General features: G+C 42.0%; 1 protein-coding gene across 6 annotated transcripts in view; it reads right to left on the reverse strand.

Moving 5' to 3' along the window:
- Positions 1-23,851, reverse strand: part of raver2 (ribonucleoprotein, PTB-binding 2) — an 87,287-nt gene that overhangs the window by 46,357 nt on the left and 17,079 nt on the right. For all 6 annotated transcript variants that reach the window (XR_009789309.1, XR_009789310.1, XM_061778798.1 and 3 more), the window contains exon 2: positions 19,369-19,435. Coding sequence is in view for 4 of the 6 variants with exons in the window: in XM_061778798.1 (XP_061634782.1) it covers positions 19,369-19,435 (67 nt within the window). In the remaining 2 variants the exon portion in view is untranslated. The remainder of the gene's footprint in view (positions 1-19,368; positions 19,436-23,851) is intronic.

Genomic DNA, 23,851 nt, shown 5'->3' on the forward strand with positions numbered 1-23,851 from the left:
ACGATAATTACCCCTCATGTTGGCCCAAAGGTCAGGATACGGTATCATGTGGATTCAGGAATTTCATTGGTATAACAACTGATAGAGCTCATAAGGAGGAAACGAGTAAACAGAGCTTGCATCTAGCAATATTACGGACTGAGGGGAAGCTTGAGGCTTCTTCCAGAAACAGCAGCACGAGAAATGTAGAGGATGAGACTGTGAAGTTCAGGTAGTGTAGTTGACTGATAACTGCTAGCCTCTAACTGCTATAAATATTTTCCCGTGATGTCACAAACCTCTGGAGGCGGCCGCCATTTTGGAGGTTGACGCATTGTTTTGTTCTGTTTAGTTAAGTGTTTGAATAGAAAAATTTGATTGATTGAAAATGGTGACGTCCAGTGTTTGGCTGCAACAATAGAGGTGGGAGGGACAAAGTGTAATTTCACAAATTACTGGTACCTTTGAAAATATGGCGTCAAGACTGCACATTTGTCAGGGCTCGAAGTTAACCAATTCAAGATTGTTAAATCTGGCGTAAATGTAGTGAAACGTGGTGGCGGTAGTGTGATGGTCTTGGGCTGCTTTCTCCTTCAGGACCTGGACCACTTGCTGTTATTGATGGAACCATGAATTCTGCTCTTTAACAGAAAATGCTAAAGGACAATGTTCAGCTATCAGTTTGTGACCTCAAGCTGAAGCGCACCTAGGTTCTGCAGCAGGATAACAATTCAAAACACACTAGCAAGTAAGCAAGTAAACTTCTGAATGGCTGGCGGGGGGGGGGGGGGGGGGGGGGGGGGGGGGGAGGTTTTGGAGTGGCCTAGTCAATGTCCAGACTTCAATCTAATTGAAATGAAGTGGCATGAACTTAAAAAGGCCATTCATGCATGAAAACCCTTAATTTTTGCTGAATTCAAACAATTCTGCAAGGAAGAGTGGGACAAAAAATCTCCACAGAGATGTGAAAGACTCATTGCTGGTTATAGAAAACGCCAGATTTCAGTTGTTGCTGCTCAGGATGGCCCAACCAGCTATAAGATTTAGAGGGTCATTACTTTTTCACAGAGGGCCTGGTAACTTTGAATACTTTTTTCCTCCTTAATAAACAAAATCACAATTTAAAGACATGCTAAACTCACTTGGGTTATAGTTGTCTGATATTTACATTTGTTTGATGATCTTAAACATTAAAGTGGAGAAATTATGCAAAAATATAAGAATTTGAAAAGGGGGCCTATACTTTTTCATGACACTGTACTTGGCTGTTTCTAAACCTCCATTTCCTTTGCGCCCTTCGCACAATGGTCATCGCACCGGACTATTGCAATATTAGTCATTCGAACTGCTCTAAGTGCTAGAGGACTCTGCATCTTTTTGCACAATTGTTTAAAAAAAAAAATAAATAAAATAAAAAAAAAAATGTACCGGCAATACCTGATAACTAGCAACCCTTTACTGCGCAGTGACTTTTTTTTGGTCAATGTCTTTCTGTCTCCAAAGTGTTCTGTAAATTGACTGTCTGTTGTTGTACTAGAGCGGCTCCAACTACCGGAGATAAATTCCTTGTGTGTTTTTGGACATACTTGGCAAATAAAGATGATTCTGATTCTGAAGAGTGTTCCTGCCTTTTTGACTTGACTTGAATTTTTGTACTCAAGCAAATAAATCATTGTTAGTAGGCAGTAATTTTGAATGTTAGTTAGAATAGCAGCAATTTCAAATGTTATAACTTCCCCCCCCCAAAAAAAGACATACTGTTAAATTATTGAACAGACAATTTCTTAATTGACAGTTTTGTTATTGTGTGCATAGCATGATTAGCTGCACGATTGCTGCAGCAATAATAGCGTTTTGGAGGTACTGTATACGAATGTAAACATTGGATGGATGGGGATAGATGTGCACGGTAATATACGATGTGAAGATGTCTTTTTCACAAAAACCTGTGGGGAAACGCACAAACTACTAAAGCCTATTGAGAAGGACGCGGCGAGCAAGAAAAATAGTTTTTTCGGTATTCCTGCTTTCACCTCTTTGCCACATCTGTACCGTCAACCTTCCTGCAATACCGTGAGCTTTCCCACAAAATTGCAATAATTAGCGTACCGTGTGATTAATGCCATGATATAATTGAAAACGTGACAAAGTATAGCAAACATTTGAGTGCACTTGACCGAACAGGGCAAGCTCAAGTTTGCCAAGGGCAAGCAAAAATTGCCCAGTTAACTTTGAGCGCTGATTTCTCAAGGAAAAGTCACAGATTGTGGCTTTTACGAATAAGCATAGATGATCTAAAAAGTCAACTTTGAGCCCTGGCTAGGTACCACCTTTGTGGTAAGTATGAGGATATACTTACTGTATAAGGCTCAATAGTGCTTTTTAGCATTGCAGAACCTCATCCTGTTTCCCTTTTCTGCACATATACTGTATCTATTTCTCTCAGCCGTACTTTAGCACTGCAGTAAGTGCACATGTAAACACTTGAGATGAACTGTATCCTCCTCTACCCTCTCCTCCTCTCAGCCTTGGAGCCCTTTGTCTCCAAAAATGACAGACCTCCCACACGCTTCTCTTTATCACCACCACTCTCTCGATTGTGTTCACACTTGTTTGCACCATTGCCATCGATCAGTCACTGCAGAGACATGTAGTTTGGAGCCATATCCATCACATTCCTTCACTTATTGGAAACCTTCATATTTGTTTTGGTTTTCTAAATTAACATTTAGGCAAAATGAGTAGTTTACCATACATACAATTTAATCTCTTGCCTCAGGTTTTTATATTCAGTAGTCTTGAGATGCACCTAAAAAAATAATTTCATAATATTGAATAAATGAGAGTTGAGCTAAACATCTTAATAATAACTAATAATTTCTCCAGCCATTTGTTCAAGGTGCATGAAGTCACCCATGCAGGAGATGAGTATGCAAGAACTTGAGGAACCTGCCCTCAACCCCATTGAACAAATTTGGGATGAACCAGAACAGATACAGTATGTGATCCATAAATTACATGGATGACAAATCCCTCATACACACTTAAAAATCTTGAAGAAAATGTTTTTCATTTATTCACAGGAAGCACACATCGGTTGTAGTAGTAGTAGAGGTACAATTACACTGTCTCTCTACGATGCAAGTGCCTACTGTGTAGTTGCATACATTGACTGCACAGAGATGGTGAGATGAGCTACGAAGATGCAAAACTGAATACAACCCCAATTCCAATGAAGTTGGGACATTGTGTTAAACATAAATAAAAACAGAATACAATGATTTGCAAATCATGTTCAACCTATATTTAATTGAATACACTACAAAGACAAGATATTTAATGTTCAAACTGATTAACTTTATTGTTTTTAGCAAATAATCATTAACTTAGAATTTTATGGCTGCAACACCTTCCCAAAAAGCTGGGACAGGTGGCAAAAAAGACTGAGAAAGTTGAGGAATGCTCATCAAACACCTGTTTGGAACATCCCACAGGTGAACAGGCTAATTGGGAACAAGTGGGTGCCATGATTGGGTATAAAAGGAGCTTCCCTGAATTGCTCAGTCATTCACAAGCAAAGATGGGGCGAGGTTCACCTCTTTGTGAACAAGTGCGAGAGAAAATTGTCGAACAGTTTAAGGACAATGTTCCTCAACGTACAATTGCAAGGAATTTAAGGATTTCATCGTCTACGGTGCATAATATCATCAAAAGGTTCAGAGAATCTGGAGAAATCACTGCATGTAAGCAGCAAGGCCGAAAACCAACATTCAATGACCGTGACCTTCAATCCCTCAGGCGGCACTGCATCAAAAACCGACATCAATGTGTAAAGGATATCGCCACATGGGCTCAGGAACACTTCAGAAAACCAATGTCAGTAAATACAGTTCAGGGCTACATCCGTAAGTGTAACTTGAAACTCTACTATGCAAAGCAAAAGCCATTTATCAACAACACCCAGAAACGCCGCCGTCTTCTCTGGGCCCGAGCTCATCTAAGATGCACTGATGCAAAGTGGAAAAGTGTTCTGTGTTCCGACGAGTCCACATTTCAGATTGTTTTTGGAAATTGTGGACGTCGTGTCCTCCGGGCCAAAGAGGAAAAGAACCATCCGGACTGTTATGGACGCAAAGTTCAAAAGCCAGCATCTGTGATGGGATGGGGCTGTGTTAGTGCCAATGGCATGGGTAACTTACACATCTGTGAAAGCACCATTAATGCTGAAAGGTACATACAGGAGAAACATATGCTGACATCCAAGCCTTTTTCATGGATGCCCTTGCTTATTTCAGCAAGACAATGCCAAACCACATTCTGCACGTGTTACAACAGCGTGGCTTCGTAGTAAAAGAGTCCGGGTACTAGACTGGCCTCCCTGCAGTCCAGACCTGTCTCCCATTGAAAATCTGTGGCACATTATGAAGCGTAAAATAAGACAACGGAGACCCCGGACTGTTGAACAGCTGAAGCTGTACATCAAGCAAGAATGGGAAAGAATTCCACATACAAAGCTTCAACAATTAGTGTCCTCAGTTCCCAAATGTTTATTGAATGTTGTTAAAAGAAAAGGTGATGTAACACAGTGGAAAACATGACCCAGTCCCAGCTTTTTTGGAACGTGTTGCAGCCATAAAATTCTAAGTTAATGATTATTTGCTAAAAACAATAAAGTTTATCAGTTTGAACATTAAATATCTCGTCTTTGTAGTTTATTCAATTAAATATAGGTTGAACATGATTGGTAATATTTGTATTCTGTTTTTAAACACAACGTCCCAACTTCATTGGAATTGGGGTTGTAAATACATTAAATATGTTTGAAGATAAATGCTGAAAACATGTGCAAAGACTGAGAACAATATAGTATTGAATTCTTGAACTACAGCTTAAGGCCAGATTTTTGGGGTGGGGCTAAAAACTAGCCCCGTGACATCAGCGGGCTGAGGCGTATACTTTCTAGCATGAGGCCCTCCCCCACTATATAAACACCAAGCAGTGGCCATTCGGCACATCCTCATTTATTTTAACCTGAACCCATTACTAATAGTATAGTGTGCAATTGGCCATCAAACTATGCCCACGATTCGAAAAAATCTTCCCTGAAGGTAAATGGGTTTCGTGTTAATTGGGCTATAGTGTCTTGCCATCTGGCCCCACAAGTGTCGCGTTGCAAGGCAGCGGCAAACCAGGCGAGATTTGCCGCTCCGTGGCCCATTGCCAGCCCGACAGCAGTTAGAGAAGCTGTAAGGGCTGTTATCCTCACAGTTGTTGGCTGCACATCACGGGGCAGGGAGGAGAGAGGGAAAAAGATTTATCCAGGAGGACTGGTACTTGTCGTGCGGCTATGGCCGCTTCTGGCTTATGGCACGTGTAGTTTTGGGTTTGAAATATATCTTTTGAGACACCAGTCATGGAACTTTACTGACATGCCTTGTATATTCAGTATATTTATGTACACACAGAGATATACACATATACAGGTATTTGGAAGGATCCATGACATTATTAAGAGCGACAACTTATAAATCGAACAGACGTTTATACATCACAAAACAGTAACGCTAAATAGCAGAGGAAATGATTGAATGATAAAATCAAAAAGAGAACAGAAAAGCTAGAAGCTACCCTTCATCAAATACACAAGTTAAACCAGTGATTTTTTTCCCCGGGATGTGCAGTCTTCATCAGTGAATAGTGCAGTGACAAACACAAAGGCTTCCATTCAAATGCTGGGACTCCCAGGATCACCCTTGCCATTGTACTCTCACAGCCGCAGTTCCATAGTGTTTTCCAACGACTATGCATACCTCTGCACTTGTGCTGGGCTGTGGCAAGTCACTCACACTGTGGGGTGGGTGTGTCACACGAACAGGCTGGTGAACTACCTTCTTCTTCCGACGTGGGACTGAAAATGTAAATCTGTGTATCTGTCCATCATGTCTGAGCTTTTCATCCAAATCTTAGAAGCAGAGACAGCAAATTAAACTTGGGGTGTCAAACTGATTGTAGTTCAGGGGCTGTTGGAATGTCTGCTTGTTTTAGTTTGCATTGATCGATAGCGCCTACCTGAGGGAAGGAGCTGGAAGAGGTGGTGACCAGGATGTGGAGGATCCAAGAGGATTTTGCATGCTCTTGTCTTAGTTCTGGCAGCATGCAAGTCCTCAAGCGTGGGTAGGGGTACCGACAATCTTTTCAGCAGTTTTGATTGTCCGTTCCAGTCGGATAATAATAAATAATAATTTTTTCCCTTTGTTTGAATGTAAAACAAATGAAATACATTGGACAAATCTTTATATTTAAGGATTTAAAAAAAAAAAAATCAACCTCAGACTGAGAATATTTTCAGTTTGTCATCTACAATGCGTGCATAATAACTGATCACAGTGATTGTATTTTAAGGCACAAAACTTTAAGCCACAGGTATTTGGAACTGACAAATATAGTATTACAGGGATTATTACTGCTTAATTTTTTCCATCCATTTTCTGAGCCGCTTCTCCTCACTAGGGTTGCGGGCGTGCTGGAGCCTGTCCCAGCTGTCATCGGGCAGGAGGCGGGGTACACCCTGAACTGGTTGCCAGCCAATCGCAGGGCACATACAAACAAACAACCATCCGCATTTACATTCACACGTACGGGCAATTCATGCATGTTTTTGGGATGTGGGAGGAAATTGGAGTGCCCGGAGAAAACCCATGCAGGCACGGGGAGAACATGCAAACTCCACACAGGCGGGGCCGGGGATCGAACCCGGGTCCTCAGAACTGTGAGGCTGATGCTCTAACCAGTCGGCCACTGTGCCGCCCCGCTTCATTTTTTACAGGAGCATAATAATTCTCAAACTTATCCTTAGTCCCCTCCACCATAATGTCTTTTTGTATTTTTTCACTTTTAAATTCACCCAGCGGGCTGGATTGCACAGTTCAGTGACAAACTGAATTTTGATGCTTGCTACTCAAAAAAGAATAGCTGGCAAACATTTGATGTAAAGAAGCACAGGCTTCTCAGGCTTAAATTACAAGTAACACTGAACATGCAAATGAAGCCTAACTATCAAGTAAAGCAGAACAGGTAGATGCACATTTCAAGTAAAAAAAAAAAAGATTTTGTTTACCCTTGAGTAATGTCTTAGCAGCTGCACTGACACATTGATTTATGACCGAAACGGCGCTAAATGCTTGTTTATGTTGTCCCAAAATCCACCCTATCCAGATAAATCATTTATTATTTTTTGGGTTGTAAAAGTCGTGTAGCTCTGCTGAACTGGGCTTTCAGTTCTGGCATCCGAGTAAAGTGCATCTTTCTGGGCGAAGAATTTGTGTTTCATTTGGAAGTCCTGCTTAATGTTCCCACTTTTTTTATTCAAAACATATGAGACAACGGTTATAAGCTGGCTTGCGTAAGAATGGAAACATGCTGGTCCGTCATTCATTTTTAAAAACTCTCTTTTCTTAGTCAACTTTCCGAACTTCAGAAGAAGCCATGCCGTGTCTTCAATCCCACAAATCTCTTCCGGTAAACAAACAGTTTGACTGGCTCGTTATGGTCACGTGATTACAACAAGGCCTACCATAGTACTGAACATAGTTGCGTCCACAGTCTGTGACAGGGGCCTATGTGATGAAAAAAAGAGCCACGTGACAATACACATACTTTAAATTTATTTAAGAGCAATTGACTTTGGGTCCGGCGGCACGGTGGCCGACTGGTTAGAGCGTCAGCCTCACAGTTCTGAGGTGCGGGGTTCAATCCCCTTCCCCGCCTGTGTGGAGTTTGCATGTTCTCCCCGTGCCTGCGTGGGTTTTCTCCGGGCACTCCGGTTTCCTCCCACATCCCAAAATCATGCATTAATTGGAGACTCTAAATTGCCCGTAGGCATGACTGTGAGTGCGAATGGTTGTTAGTTTCTATGTGCCCTGCGATTGGCTGGCAACCAGTTCAGGGTGTACCCCGCCTCCTGCCCGATGACAGCTGGGATAGGCTCCAGCATGCCCGCGACCCTAGTGAGGAGAAGCGGCTCAGAAAATGGATGGATGGATGGACTTTGGGTCCGCATAAGACTTGACTTGGTCGTGACCCGAACTGCCGTTTAAAGACACCCGCTCTAGAGCTACAAAGACACTTCTGACCTTTCTACTGTATGTACGTCTCCAACAACACTCTCAAGGCAAATGCAGTGGAACCTCGGGTTACGAACTTAATTGGTTTGTAACCTGAAACGTTCTTCTCCCGAGATAATGTATCCCGTTGAAATGAATGGAAATTCAATGAATCTGTTAAGCCCCCAAATTAAATTATACTTAACAAATTAAATACATTTGAAATGTAAAAATAAGTGAAAACCCACTATTTTAAATAAATAAAACACCAAATAAACATGATAACGTAAATCAAGAAGAGCCTTCTTCCACAATAAGATGGGGAAATTCTGGTTGAGGTGTTATTTTCTTTTGCCTGTTTCTTTTCTAATTCATTGGTAGATTTTGGAGCAAGCTGTCATGAGCTGTAACATGCAGAACTGTTGTTGGAGTCCCCGCTCTCTTTCCAGCACTTCTTCGGCCATGCACCTGCCACCAATCACCCCTCGTTACCACCTGCATTTAAGCCTGCCTGACCCCGGAAATCCTCGCCAGTGTATTGAAGTTCTCCTGCGGTACAACGGCTTCCCAGTTACAAGTAAGCTATATAATTCCTCGTCATCTTTCTGACCTCCGTGTTTCTCCTTGTCCTCAGTGTTCCTCGCCAAGTGGATTTCTGCCACCAAACCAGGTGCCTGTCCTCGTCGCCACCTGCCACACGTTCTCTGGCTCAACAACCTGCCAGCACATCCCGATCTCCCTTCCCCTTTTTCAGTAAACTTTTCATCACTACCACTCAGCCTTCACCTGCTCTTGGGTCCAGTCTAATTCTACTCGTGACAGAATACACTGGCCATTATGGACCCAGAAACCCCGGAGGCGTTACAACATGCACTCACCCTCTAAGGCGCCCGTATCGGGAGACAGGACAAGGCTCTGCCAAGAGATCATGGCCTCCTTACATTCCCTCACTCAACAAGTCTCCCTCCTGTCTTCGAAAATGCAATCCGACCTTCCTCCCGTAAGAAATCCTTCCGAGCCTGCAGCCTCCGAGCCACCCCGCCCCCCGTACAAAGAACCCCATCTCCCTCCGCCCGACCCCTACTCCGGGGACATAGGTGCATGTAGTCAATTCCTGCTTAATTGCTCCCTAGTTTTCAACCTACAACCGTACAGTTATTCCACCGAACAATCCAAGGTCACATTTGTCACTAACCTCCTCTGCGGCAAAGCAGCTAAATAGTCGACCGCGTTATGGCACAACTCCTCCCCGGTACTCCAGTTATTCGATTCCTTGTCTCCGGTAAGGGCCGGTTTTTTCTTTGTCGAGAAAAAAGATACCACTCTCCGCCCCTGCATAGCCTACCATGGACTCAATGACATCACCGTAAAAAATAAATCACCTCTACCCCTCATCGACCCGTCATTTGAACCCCTATGTTGAACCCCTATGTGATGCCCAGGTATTCACCAAATTGGACCTACCTATGCCTACCACCTCATCTGTATCCAAGAGGGGGATGAATGGAAGACCGCTTTTAATACCCCCCTTGGACACATCGAATACTTAGTCATGCCGTTCGGATTAACCAACGCCCCCGCAGTCTTCCAAGCCTTCATCAATGACGTCCTCCGTGATATGTTAAAACGGTTTGTTTTTGTTTACTTGGACGACATCCTCATTTTCTCCCGCTCCACCGAAGAACACCGCAGTCATGTCCGCTAAGTCCTCCAGCGCCTCCTCGAAAACCGTCTGTACGTCAAACCCGACAAATGCTAATTTCACCTCACCTCTGTACATTTCCTAGGCTACATCATTGGCAAGGGACAATTGCAACCATACCCTACCAAAATCCAAGCAATCATTGACTGGCCTATTCCTACCACCCACAAAGAACTACGTTTCCTCGGATTCGCAACTTCTACCACCACTTCATCCGCAATTACAGCAAGGTCGCAATCCCCCCTCACCAGCCTTACAACCACCAGCTCCCCCTTTCAGTGGACCCCAGCAGCATCCCAAGCTTTCGACCAACTCAAAACCCTTTTAACCAGTGCTCCCATCCTATGCCACCCCGACCCCTCCCTCCAGTTCGTGGTAGAGGTTGACGCCTTGGACACTGGGACAGGGGCCGTCCTCTCGCAGCGGGACCCCACTTCCCAGAAACTTCATCAGTGTGCCTTTTTCTCCCGTCGCTTGTCCCCTGCCGAGAGGAATGACGACGTTGGCAACCGAGAGCTGCTAGCCATCGTTTGGGCATTGGAGCATTGGAGGCACTGGCTGGATGGGACTGAAATACCGTTTATCATCTGGACTGATCACAAGAACCTTGCTTACCTCGGTTCCACCTGCCCCCACCTGGTCTGCTGTGCCCTTTACCCATCCCGAGCCACCCTTAGTCCCAAATCGCTTTGGACTTCATTACCTGACAGCCCCCTTCTGAATGAAGGTAACACAATCATTCATTTTCTTACCTTCTACAATTCAACTGATAAACCTGGGCACCTCTCCTATTATGTTTTCATACCTTCATGCATGTCATCAGGCATTTCTGTTCTTCACAGACTTTAGCGACTTTCTAACTCATTAATCATTGCTACTTCCTGGGCCACAACAAGAGCGTGTTCTACTCTTCCTTCTCTCTCATTTTCCTCATTATCAACTCCTGGAAACTATTCTTTCTATCTATCCAACACACCACTGGCACCAGTTAAAACATTTCCATCCTCTATCCTGAATAACATCCTTCCCATCTCTTGCTCTCTTCCTGGCCCGGCTGTATAGATCCTTCTCTGCCTCTTTACTCAGCAAACTGGCATACAAGTCAACAGATACTGTACCTCGTGTTTGGCCTTTGCCACATCTACTGTACCTTCACCTTACGGTGCATCTCCCTGTATTCTTGTCTTCTCCCCTCAGTCTTAGCTAACCTCTTTGATAATTAGAAATCCATCCATTTTCCGAGCCGCTTATCCTCACAAGGGTCGCGGGAGTGCTGGAGCCTATCACAGCTATCGGACAGGAGGTACACCCTGAACTGGTTGCCAGCCAATCGCAGGGCACATATAAAAAAACAACCATTCACACTCACAGTCACAACTACGGGCAATTTAGAGTCCTTAATTAACCTACCATGCATGTTTTTGGGATGTGGGAGGAAACCAGAGTGCCCGGAGAAAACCCACGCAGGCACGGGGCAAACTCCACACAGGCGGGGGCGGGGATTGAACCCCATTCCTCAGAACTGTGAGGCAGACACTCTAACCTGTCCTCCACCGTGCCGCCGATAATTAGAAATTAATAATTAAAACTCATTACACATTAAGGTTAGATGTGCATTTGCTCCACACAGCAGTCTGAACATTACATTGACTGGATTTTCACTGAAAGGTTGCCAGCAAAAAAGCAATTTGAAACAAAAAGCTACATTCATGTCAGCAATTTCCAGCAAACTCATATTGTATGACAATTTGCTTATGGTGTGAAAAGAGTGGAAAGAACAAATATGAGAACAAATATAAGAACAGTAGCAGTTAAGACACTGGGTGATGGATATAAAAATAGCGCATGTAAAGATAGTTTCAATGTGTAATCAGTGAGCTAAAAGCATTAAAGCATGGAAGGAAGAAAATGGCAGACAAAACAGTTGTACCACTGATAGTCGTGTGTGTGTATTACGATAGTGGGTGTTGCAAAGCAGCCACAACAGCCAAGAGCAGAACCACAAATGGAAACGTGGGGATACGTACACATGCAGACATGGCATGCTGAAACATGCACATTAGCACTGACAGGTGCACTACAGGACACTTTATAAAGGACTGGCATAAACACTCCCATCATGATGGCCTAATAAGTCCAACCGCAGAGGCCGACTGAACTGATATGGTCATGAGGTGAAGAAGCATGCCAAAGCTTCTGTGAGAACTGCATTTCAGTGAGAGTAAAGATTTGCTCACTGGTTTTAATGCAAACAGTGTCAAACAAACGAGATGTATGCTCATTGTGAATGGTAGAAAAATAACATCTGTTAAAAAAAAAATTAAAATGCCAGCTGACTTTGGGCGAGAAGCGGGCGTGAACTGGAATTGTCGCCAGTTAATCACAGCGCTCATAAATTATAGACAGACAACCATCAATACTCAGACACACACATAACCTAATGCCTGGATCAGACTACAAGATAAATTTGATCTTTCACGATTACACTCTGTCAGACAACTGCCATAAAATCTTGCCGTGTGAATAATTTTCACTGATCACACCCAAGCCTGATTACCTCCATACCTGTTCAATCAAGAAATCCAGAATCCATCCTGACAAAATCAAGTCAGACAAAAGATCGAAAAAAGCTGCGACAAAATGACACGATCCAAAGAAATTCCAGAACAGTCGAGAAATAAAGTAATTGACATCAGTCTGGAAAGGGTTATAAAAGCCATTTCTGAAGCTTGAGGATTCCATCGAACAATAGGGAGAACCATTATGCTCACATGAAGAAAATATGGAAAAGTGGTGAACCTTCCCAGGAGACGTCTAAAGAACTGCAGGCCTCCCTTGCCTCAGTTAAGGACAAAGAACATTAAGGATCATCTTACTTCTGCAAAAAAAAACATTGAATGATTACCAAGACATTTGGAAAAATATCATATGACTGATGAGATGAAAGTTGAGCTTTTTGGAAGGTGTGTGTCTCGTAACATCTAGCATAAACATAACACAGCATTTTAGAAAAAGAACATCATAGTGTGATGGTCTTGGGCTGCTTTTGCTCCTTCAGGACCTGGGCAGCGTGCTGTGATTGATGGAAGCATGAATTTTGGTCTTTAACAGAAAATCCTGAAGGGATTCAGCCATCAGTTTGTGACCTCAAGCTGAAGCGCACTTGGGTTCTGCAGCAGGATAATGATCCAAAACACACCAGTATGTCAACTTCTGAATGGCTTAAAAAAACAAAATGAAGGTTTTGGAGTGGCCTAGTCAAATTCCATAATTGAATCAAATTAAAATGCAGTGACATGACCTTAAAAAGGCCGTTCATGCTCCAAAAACCTGAATTCAAACTATTCTGCAAGGAAGCGTGGGCCAAAATATCTCAACAGAGGAAAAAGACTCATTGCCAGTTATAGAAAACACTTCATTTCAGTTGTTGCTGCTGAGGATTGTGTGTGTATGTCACACCAATTATAAAAAAGTCTCAAACACTCTCATAAGCACACATAGTGCATGCAGTTTCCTCAAGAGGAATGATGCCATTACAATTGAATACCTTCTTGTCAGCAGTGTTTCCATTGCTAAACCACAACAGTAAAATGTATTTACATTCCATCCATCCATCCGTCTGTCCATCCATAGATTTTCTTTACCGCTTATCCTCATTTGGGTTGCTGGTGTGCATGCTAATAGAAAAAGTTCTTCCCTGACCAAACCAAGCGCCCAAAGGGGAAAAGGAACTACAACTACAACCCCAATTCTAATGAAGTTGGGACTGTGTGAATGGCTTAAAAAAACAAAATGAAGGTTTTGGAGTGGCCTAGTCAAATTCCATAATTGAATCAAATTAAAATTAAAATAATCATTAACTTTGAATTTTATGGCTGCAACACGTTCCAAAAAAGCTGGGACAGGTGGCAAAAAAGACTGAAAAAGTTGAAGAATACTCATCAAAGACCTGTTTGGAACATTCCACAGGTGAACAGGCTAATCTGGACAAGTGGGTGCAATGATTGGGTATAAAAGGAGCTTCCCTGAAATGCTCAGTTTTTCACAAGCAAAGATGGGGCGAGGTTCACCTCTTTGTGCGTGAGAAAATAGTCGAACAGTTTAAGGACAATGTTCCTCAATGTACAATTGCAAGGAATTCAGGGATTTCATCATCTACGGTCCATCATATCATCAAAAGATTTAGAGAATTTGGAGAAATCACTCCATGTAAGCGGCAAGGCCAAAAACCAACGTTGAATTACCGTGACCTTCGATCCCTCAGGCGGCACTGCATCAAAAACCGACATCAATGTGGAAAGGATATCACCACATGGGCTCAGGAACACTTCAGAAAACCAATGTCAGTAAATACAGTTCGGCGCTACATCCGTAAGTGCAAATTGAAACTCTACTATGCAAAGCAAAAGCCATTTATCAACAACACCCAGAAACGCCGCCGGCTTCTCTGGGCTAGCCGAACTCATCTAAGATGGACTGATGCAAAGTGGAAAAGTATTCTGTGGTCCGACAAGTCTACATTTCAAATTGTTTTTGGAAATTGTGGACGTCTTGTCCTCCGGGCCAAAGAGGAAAAGAACCATCCGGACTGTTATGGACGCAAAGTTAAAAAGCCAGCATCTGTGATGGTATGGGGCTGTGTTAGTGCCAATGGAATGGTTAACTTACACATCTGTGAAGGCACCATTAATGCTGAAAGGTACATACTGGTTTTGGAGAAACGTGCTGCCATCCAAGCAACATCTTTTTCATGGACACCCCTGCTTATTTCAGCAAGACAATGCCAAACCTCATTCTGCACGTGTTGCAACAGCGTGGCTTCGTAGTAAAAGAGTATGGGTACTAGACTGGCCTGCCTGCAGTCCAGACCTGTCTCCCATTGAAATTGTGTGGCGCATTATGAAGCGTAAAATACGACAACGGAGACCCCGGACTGTTGAACAGCTGAAGCTGTACATCAAGCAAGAATGGGAAAGAATTCTACTTACAAAGCTTCAAAAATTAGTGTCCTCAGTTCCAAAACGTTTATTGAATGTTGTTAAAAGAAAAGGTGATGTAACACAGTGGTAACCATGACCCTGTCCCAGCTTTTTGGGAACGTGTTGCAGCCATAAAATTCTAAGTTAATCATTATTTGTTAAAAACAAAACGGTTTATCAGTTTGAACATTAAATATCTTGTCTTTGTAGTGTATTCAATTAAATATAGGTTGAACATGATTTGTAAATAATTGTGTTCTGTTTTTATTTATTTTTTACACAACGTCCCAAGTTCATTGGAATTGGGGTTGTACATGCTGTATTCATTACAGGGCATTTGATATTCCTAAAATGTTAGGTGTAAAAACATCACATTTCACAAAAGGCAATTTACATTGTCCTTAATATTTTATTGAGCTGTAATGGTACAAAAACAATAAAACTCGTATAAAACACAATATAACTGATAATGGAAATTATATTTAATAATATTTCTGTACACACAATACAAACAATCAGCAATATAGAGCGGAGCCTCTGAAGTTGTTGAAGATTTATATCAGTAAAATATTGATTTGTTCAGATTTTGAATCAAAATTTCCCACTGGAAATAATGGGAAAACGTGGCAATGAATAGGGATGTAACACTATCGATGATACCGCGATATTGCGAAAATAAAAGTGCCTCGATATCATCATGGTCTTGTCGCGGTATAAAATAATAAGCCATTGTTATTAAAATTTTGTTTTGGGATGGCTATACGCAGCCACACCGCTTAGCCAGATTGCTACAGCAGACTAAAGCACTCAACTTCCTCATTAAGAGTATAAATGCACCCGATTGGACGAGTAACCCATGTGACCATGTGGGGTACGTCACAAAAAATACACTGATTGGCTGACTGGCCACTGATGGTGTAGTGGTACACTCGCCTGACTTTGGTGCAGGCAGCGTGGGTTCAGTTCCCACTCAGTGATGGTGTGAATGTGAGCGCGAATGGTTGTCCGTGTCTATATGTCCCCTGCGACTGACTGGCGACTAGTTCAGGGTCTAGTCCGCCTTTCGCCCGAAGTCAGCTGGGATAGGCTCCAGCGTCCCGCGACCCTAACCAGGATAAGCGATGTTGAAAATGGATGGATGGCTGACTGGCCCACGTGACCAAAAGGCTGCCTTGGGAGGGATAAGAAACAACTCGTGCCCAGAGTCCCTTCCAAGGCTACAGCGTGGCCGCTATGCCGGTCTGGGCGTCACGTCGCAATCGATTCACCGAGAAGCGCCTTGTTCTTTGCGCCCCGCCTGTGTGGAGTTTGCATCTTCTCCCCGTGCCTGTGTAGGTTTTCTCTGGGCACTCTGGTTTCCTCCCACATCCCAAAAACAAGCGCGGTAGGTTGATTGAAGACTCTAAATTCCCCTTAGGTGTGAATGTGAGTGTGAATGGTTCTTGGTTTCTATCTGCCCTGCGATTGTCTGGCAAACAGTTCAGGGTGTACCGGTTGAGGGTTGCTCCAGCAGCCCGCGACCCTAGTGAGGATAAGCGGTAGAGCAAATGGATGGATGGATGGATGGATTCAACTTTTGTCCGAGGACAGCAGCCATAAACAAAACAACATTTTAGTTCAGCTTCAAACAATCATGTAATCAGTCCTAGTTTTCCACAGGAAGTCAGCTATTCCGTGTTCAGCGTTGGTCATGTGACGTTCCGCATATAGTGGAAAACTACTCAATATGTAGAAACTGAAGCGCTTATTTTGGTGAGCTTATTATAGCAAAACCACATTCTTGCTATAATGTACGAGTTTAGGAGCACTTAAAAATTCATGACAATATTACCTAGATAGTCTTTTGCCTATCATATTTTTACCCAGAGGCTCATGACAGAACCCTCCAATTTTCTCATTCTCATACAAACCACTTTCACACTGCATTCCTGCTAAATTGCCGCAACAGAGGCATAACAATCGAGTCGGGATTTATTCAGGTCTGCCAGTCTAACAGAACTCGCCGAAGTGCACGTTCACAAAGCAGTTGCGACATGTCCCATTATGATAATGATGTGGAGACGTCGGTGCGAAAGCGACAAATGCTTTCAACACTAAGCAACGTGGGCAGTAAGTATTGACTGTTGAACTCTGGTAGCAACTGACAATGTTCTACCTCGGTTACGCCTGTGATACTATTGTCAGTAGCTGACAAATTTCTGAGTCAACGTAATTCCCCTATCCCGCATCGGTACCGTACACACTGGACATTGAGCATGGAAAAAGGTGGAAAGAAATATATCTGAGACGGCCAGTGTGTAAGGAGCCACAGAGACCCAAGGATGTTCTCAAATGTTTTCTGCTCCAAAGGTCCTTGAGTTGAAGTGAGTGGTGCTTCATTTAAGTGCAAGAGGGGAAAAGAAATAAAAGCAAATTCAGGGTAAGAAGTTGTTTTTTAGGCAAATAAAAATAATAATCATGAACTGAAGACAAGCAGACTCCCAAAAACCAAAGAACAAATGATCCAAACCAGCACCAGCAACACAATTGTTCGGCCCAATGAGCTGCTGTGATTCATTAGGCATTGTGACGACATCTCAAATGTTTATATGTCTCCTATTATAAGTGTTGTAGTGGTGGTGCTGAGCTCTGCTGACTAAAAATAGTATCTCTAAGAATTCCCTGCAAAGGAAAACTCTTTTTAAGGGTAAGGGGTCTGTGTGCGTTCATGCGTGTGTCATCGCATTAGAGGAAAAGGGGAAAACCCAGTAAGAAGTGTTACTTTGATTTAGTGAATTTTCTTTTTGAAATAATTTACAATATACTAATAGGATGGATTTGTGTGATAGTAAGCAAACTCAGCTCCCTTTGACTTCATGTTCATTTTCTGTCTCACAGGCATGCAATCATCTTTGATGATAAAACATAATGACATATTTATGTTTGAAATTGACATTTTAATGCAATCTATACTGAAAGAATCTTTTTATTTCTTCATAGCAGCAATAGAGAAATGGTCCAACTTTTTTCTCTCAGTCATTCCCATAGGTTTTGTGACTATAAGTGAGAGTCATGGAGATGTGTCTAGTCAGTGCATACACGGATCCACACTCTAAATTGACAAGTATAATTCAGCGATTTGGCGATGTCCCTTCTCCACAAGGGAGAACCAGCCAGCGGCGGCAGACAAGCAAAGGTTTGTTTGCATGGGTGAATATCTCCTGCTCTGACTGCAACTTGGAGGGAGTGTCAAGGTCTCCCAAAGTCTCCAGTAACAACAGATACAGTCAGTATAACTCTTCCTGAAAATATAATTGCGAGACAGGTCTTAATACACACTAAATATAGTAGGGCTGCACAGTTATGGGAAAAATAATAATCGCGATTATTTTGATCAATATTGTAATCACAATTATTAATCACCATTAGTCCTCATATTAGGGAAAAATCTTTATTTTTATTGCACTACTTTTTTTTAAAAAAAACAATATGTAACAGTTTTCAGTTCAAAATGAACCTTTAAATAAGAATAAATGATAGAAAATAATTAATAAAACAAATGTAGCCAGAATAATTCTACTTTAGCAAGGGCTAACTGAATAAATGTGCTATTACAAAGTGCAATCACGAATTGCAGCTTCATGGAAGAAAATACAGTCAATGCATATAAGGCAATAACATTAAGCTACAAGCGCCAACTTTTCATTTGAAAATCTCCGTCGTCCATATAATGAATTGTCAAGGACGGTACGTCTTCGTTGTTCTGCTTGACCATTGGTCAGTCGTGCATGGTCACAAACTGCAAAGAACTAGACAGTTGTGATTTCCCTCTCTATTTACTCCTGCCGTTTAGTCATTGCGGTCAGGCCAGCCGAAAAGTTTAAGTCAAGGCAGCCGCCACAACGATCTTTAATAGTGTCTTACCTTGACATGGCACCTCTTTGCCAAGGTGCTGAGAGGTCCAACTTCAAAATAAAAGCTGCATTTCTTACTACCTTGGACATCAATGCTATTTTAGGCTTTTATTTTGAAGCTGGCAGTGCCGGGGCTTAATGAAGCCTTAACCATGCATTTGTCCCTAGTGGCTGGCTGACTAGGTTGCGGGCACTCATGCAAATGAAGGACTTTTCATATGCAGCAGTGCCCGCATTTTGAACGTAAAACATTGCAGACGATCAGGCTCATTTTATCGTGGCAGCCAAAATCGCGATCACAATTAAAATTCGATCAATTGGGCAGCCCTAAAATATAGCAACAAATTGGGAAGTTGGCAACCACACTCGCTTTAAAACTGAGCTTCAGCACACCCTGCTGATTAATTAAAATCATCAAGATAATTTTGGCAGCAATGTATACTATACATAGACTCAACAAGATTATGGATTGAATACTTAGTTTTTTTTGTTTCAATAAAAGTGGCAAAAAAAAAATAATGCAAACAAAGGCCTGTCAAATTTTTATTTATGTTTGTGTACAGCTAATCTTAAATATTTTAATACATTGAATGGGAGCAATATAAAATTCCTGCGCTAAGAGTTTTGTTCTGTGAATGCGCTGTAAGTTGTAAATATACAGTACATGTTTGCAAGTAATAAATATACATGAGTACATTGTGTGTGAGTTTTACCTGTGCCTTTATTGCGATCAACAAAGCAGTACTTAAGTTCATACTCTTTCAGGATTTCATGGACCTCCTGAAACAAGAGAGAGGAAACGTTAGCCACATCATGAGCCAAGCCAAAAAAATAATAGTTTTCAATTAAAATATAATTAGGAATTTGAAAAAAAATAAGCTCTGGATAAGGATATGGAAAGTTAAAAAAGTACTGGTTAAAGCTGCCAATGAATACAGCTGGCTAAAATGTATTTAAATTGTCTAAATCTTGCTAATAGGGTTTTGCACCTAGTGTTGAAACCTTTGACATGGTCATTGAACTGTAATTGTAATTATAGTAAAAAACTAAATTGACGGTTGCTATTCCATTTCATTATCACAGCAGTCCTTCACTAAACTAATACAACAATATGTTATATTCTTCTTACAGATAGATGTATTGCAGGTAGTAGTAGAGCAAGAAACACAAAATGACCATGAGAAACATGGTAGTTGTTGCAATTGTTTTATAATAATCTTCTGTGTTGTCACGCACTGAAACCCAAGCTCTTGTATGGTTGGCTGATTGCCATGGTGTTGCTGGGCTTCACTTCAAAATCAGAGAGAAATAAATTAACTCTGCAACATTGGGGGGGTGGGGGGGAGTGACACAGCTGCTTTAATGAACAAAACATTTATAGTGATATGTATTATATAATTTACAAAGACAAAACAATTGCTTTACTCCATTTGGGAGCTTTCTAATACGTTTCTCTTTTCAAGCCCAGTAACCACAATCCAGCCCACTCACAGCAAAACAGCAGGCATGTTCCATATCAAGAATGGCCATGTAAGGCAGCCCACACAGACCAGCTCACTGACCCTAGAAAATCAGAGTGCTGACAGAAAAAATGAAATTGCGAGATGATCAGTGTTCACTGACAAATACAGTCACAAATTTCTAAAACAAGATTAATTTAGCAAGGTTTCTGTTGAAACATAAATAAATGACAATAAATCAATATAATAAAGGCACACTTTTACACAATGTTTGATGAACTTTAGCCCTTTAGGAACTCATCAATTTGGATTTTAAAAATGTAAGAAACTTCTCACTTATGTTAGCTTGCTTTGTGCTTAAGCGACAACATACGGTAGATGAGAGGGGTTCAGACAGTTGATAGCCAGAACCTCAGCACACAAGACACTACGACACCTGCTCAATTTCCTCTCCCAGCCCAAAACACAACTGCATTTTAGGGAGCTTCAGATTTTGTCATCACCTTCTTTGCAACACACAAATTGAACTCTTACAAGCTAGTCAGGCAAATACTGTATCTACATTCGTTTTACGATGCAGAAGAAGACATATTTAGGTAAAAAACTACAGTTAACACATTATATAATGCTCATTAAAAAAAACTGTAAAACATAAATCAACAATAAATGTGACAGCTAAATAAGGTATACATTCCAAGAACAACTGTTAACATACACAGAAACGACACCAAAATTTAACCTAGCAATAAGGATGTTAATTATTGCAACAACAAAAAAAACAAATCCATATTGCCTTGTGGGAATCGTGCGGCTTGACGTCAAGTATGCTTGCTTTTGTTTGCCTTAGCAGCTAGCTTTGTGAGCGGTCATGCAATCAGTTACAGGACAGGCCGGCCGTGCGCTGTCTGGGCTTCCTGTACATTACAGTCTGGTTTAGTGTAGTGTTCTCAAGAATCAGTCTTGTACTGTATTTCTTTTTTTATTCACTTTATTTACCAATCGATCAGCACACAACTAGCATTTACTCGACATTCGACATTCTTCTTCGTGTCCTTTTCTTCGCCCCTTTTTGACATAATATTTTAGGTAGTGCCCCCTAGTGTTCTGATAAAATTGTACCTTTATAATAAGATTATAAACTTGTGTTCCGCTTTTTTTTTTTAATTACCGTAATTTCTCGTGTATAATGCGCACCCCCAAAGTTGACCTCAAAATTCTGGAAAAACGCTTCTACCTATGTATAATGCATTTTTACAATTGATTATGCTTCTACCCATATGATTAAAACGAAGTATTTTTTCAAAGAATTATTCTGAAGTTAAGCACTTTATTTGAACATGTAATACTTTTTTTATTTACTGGCTCTTATTTTGAAATTCACAGTCTTTTAGTTAGTAAGTGAGAAAACACACAGTTGTGGCTCATATGTTTGATTACTAGGCGAAACATTTTATTTTAATGGGATTCAAATTAAACTGTCGAGCATTTCAGAAAAGCAAGCATTATCATTAAACAAAACATAACCATAAAAAAATGAATGATGGTTATTGTTCAGTCGTATTTAAAAAAACAAAACAATATTTCACAAATTCTCCCAGGGTATGTAAACTTATGAGCACAACTATACATAGTCTATGCAGTCATACATACGCGTCATATTGGAATGAAAGTGTAGGCTACACATTTTTCAGAACCTCTAAATGGCGGCATACATTTCTAAAATGTGAACGCTTTTTAATTTTCCCCTATACCTATGTATAATGCGCACCATTGACTTTTGACCCCAAAAAAATTGGGGGGGGGGGGGAAATGTGCATTATACACAAGAAATTACGCTAATGGCTTATGTTTTTGACACTCAGAAGAAATTCCAAGTTTAAACTGAAATCTATTTATATTTGCGCTTGAAATTGCCTCACGATAAATGTTTGTAGACAATAAAATGCAGTTTCCTGCTATATGCACAATGTGAGTTTAAGATAAATACTGATTATCTAAAATAGGAAACCAATTGGTCATTCATTATTAAGTGAAATATTATCTTATCTATATATATATATATATATATATATATATATCAAATGGATGCACCACTTTTTTGCATCACAAGATGGCGGCGCATGCATATGCAGCAGCTGCCCTCTGTCCCAAACAAGTGGTGTTTTCGTGTTTTCCGTCTTATATGTCATGGTGTTTTAGTCCATCTTTGGTCATGTCTATATGTTCCAAGACGCAGAGACAGTCGTAAGCTTCTGCTCAACATCAGCAGAACTACTTTTATAAAGTTAAAGTCTATTCTCACTGAGGAGCTACGGAACTGCGGTCTGCTCTGGGTGCCTACAACAGCTGCGACCCCCATTCCTACGTCGCGCCCAGAGTGGAGGCGCCACAAACGGCGAAGGAGGAAGCAGAAAAGGGCCGAGCTAGGCTAGCGGCTAAACCACACTCTTCCCTCCATCCTGTTAGCCAACGTACGCTCTCTGGACAACAAGCTGGATTATATTCGAGTGCTCCGCTCTACTCGTAAGACGATGGGAGAGTGCTGTGTTTTTGTGTTTGTGTCTGCTGTCTTAACAGAAGTGTTCCTGACAGCATAATTCAACTTGACTGGCTAGCATGCTACGGAACTCTCACGGGAGGTAAGACTCACGGCGGCGGACTGTGTGTTTACATCAATGACGCCTGGTGCCGGGACGGTATCTTGGTCAGTCAACACTACTCACCGGTACTGGAGTTTATAGCTCTGAGGTGCTGGCCGTTTTATTTACCGAGGGAATTCACTGCCATGTTGCTTATGGCAGTCTATATTCCTCCAAACTCTAGCAATAACAGGAGTGAGGCGCGAAATGAGCTATACCATATCAGTGAACAGCTGGCCCACCCAGATGCTTTCCTCCTCCGAGCTGGGGACTTTAATAATGCTGACCCCAAGGCTGTCTGAACCCCTCTCATCTACCTCTACTCAAACATTGACTTTCCAACATGGGGAAATAACACTCTGGACAATGTTTTTACCCCCCTGAGAGGGGCCAACAAGGCCCTACGCCTCCTCCACCTCGGCGCCTCAGACCATCTCACTGTAATGTTAATGCCAGCTTACAGACCACCGTTTAAAGTCTCCAAGCCAGTTAGGAAACAGGTATGAGTGTGGCCATAAACCCTCACCACAGACCTGCGACAGCTCCACCTCCCTGCTAAATGAGCTAAATGACTTCTTTGCTCGCTTTGCGGCACAAAACAGCACCCCTGCATATAAGACTCCAGCCCCTCCTGGCGACCAAGTGCTGACACTGACCCGGGACAGCATGGAAAGATCTCTCGACAGGATCAACGCACGAAAAGCCCCGGGCCCAGATAACATACCTGGTTGTATTCTGAGTGTCTGTACAGATGAACTCACAGATGTCTTCACGGACATCTTTAACACCTCCTTGAGTCAGGGTGTTGTCCCCACGTGCTTCAAAGCCACCACCCTCATCCCAATCTCGAAGAGACTCCCTCCTGCCTCAATGACTACCATCCGGTAGCGCTCACTCCCATCCTTATGAAGTGCTTCGAGCGGCTAGTCATGCACCACATCAAGTCCTCCCTCCCCTCCTCCTTGGACCCCTTCCAGTTTTCATATCGGTCCAACCGGTCAACCAATGATGCCGTCTCCACCGCCCTCCATTAAGCCCTCACACACATGAACTCTAAGGACTCTCATATGTCAAACTGCTGTTCCTAGACTTCAGCT

This window comes from Phyllopteryx taeniolatus, chromosome 7 (genome assembly GCF_024500385.1).
Source record: "Phyllopteryx taeniolatus isolate TA_2022b chromosome 7, UOR_Ptae_1.2, whole genome shotgun sequence".
NCBI classification, from domain to species: domain Eukaryota; kingdom Metazoa; phylum Chordata; class Actinopteri; order Syngnathiformes; family Syngnathidae; genus Phyllopteryx; species Phyllopteryx taeniolatus.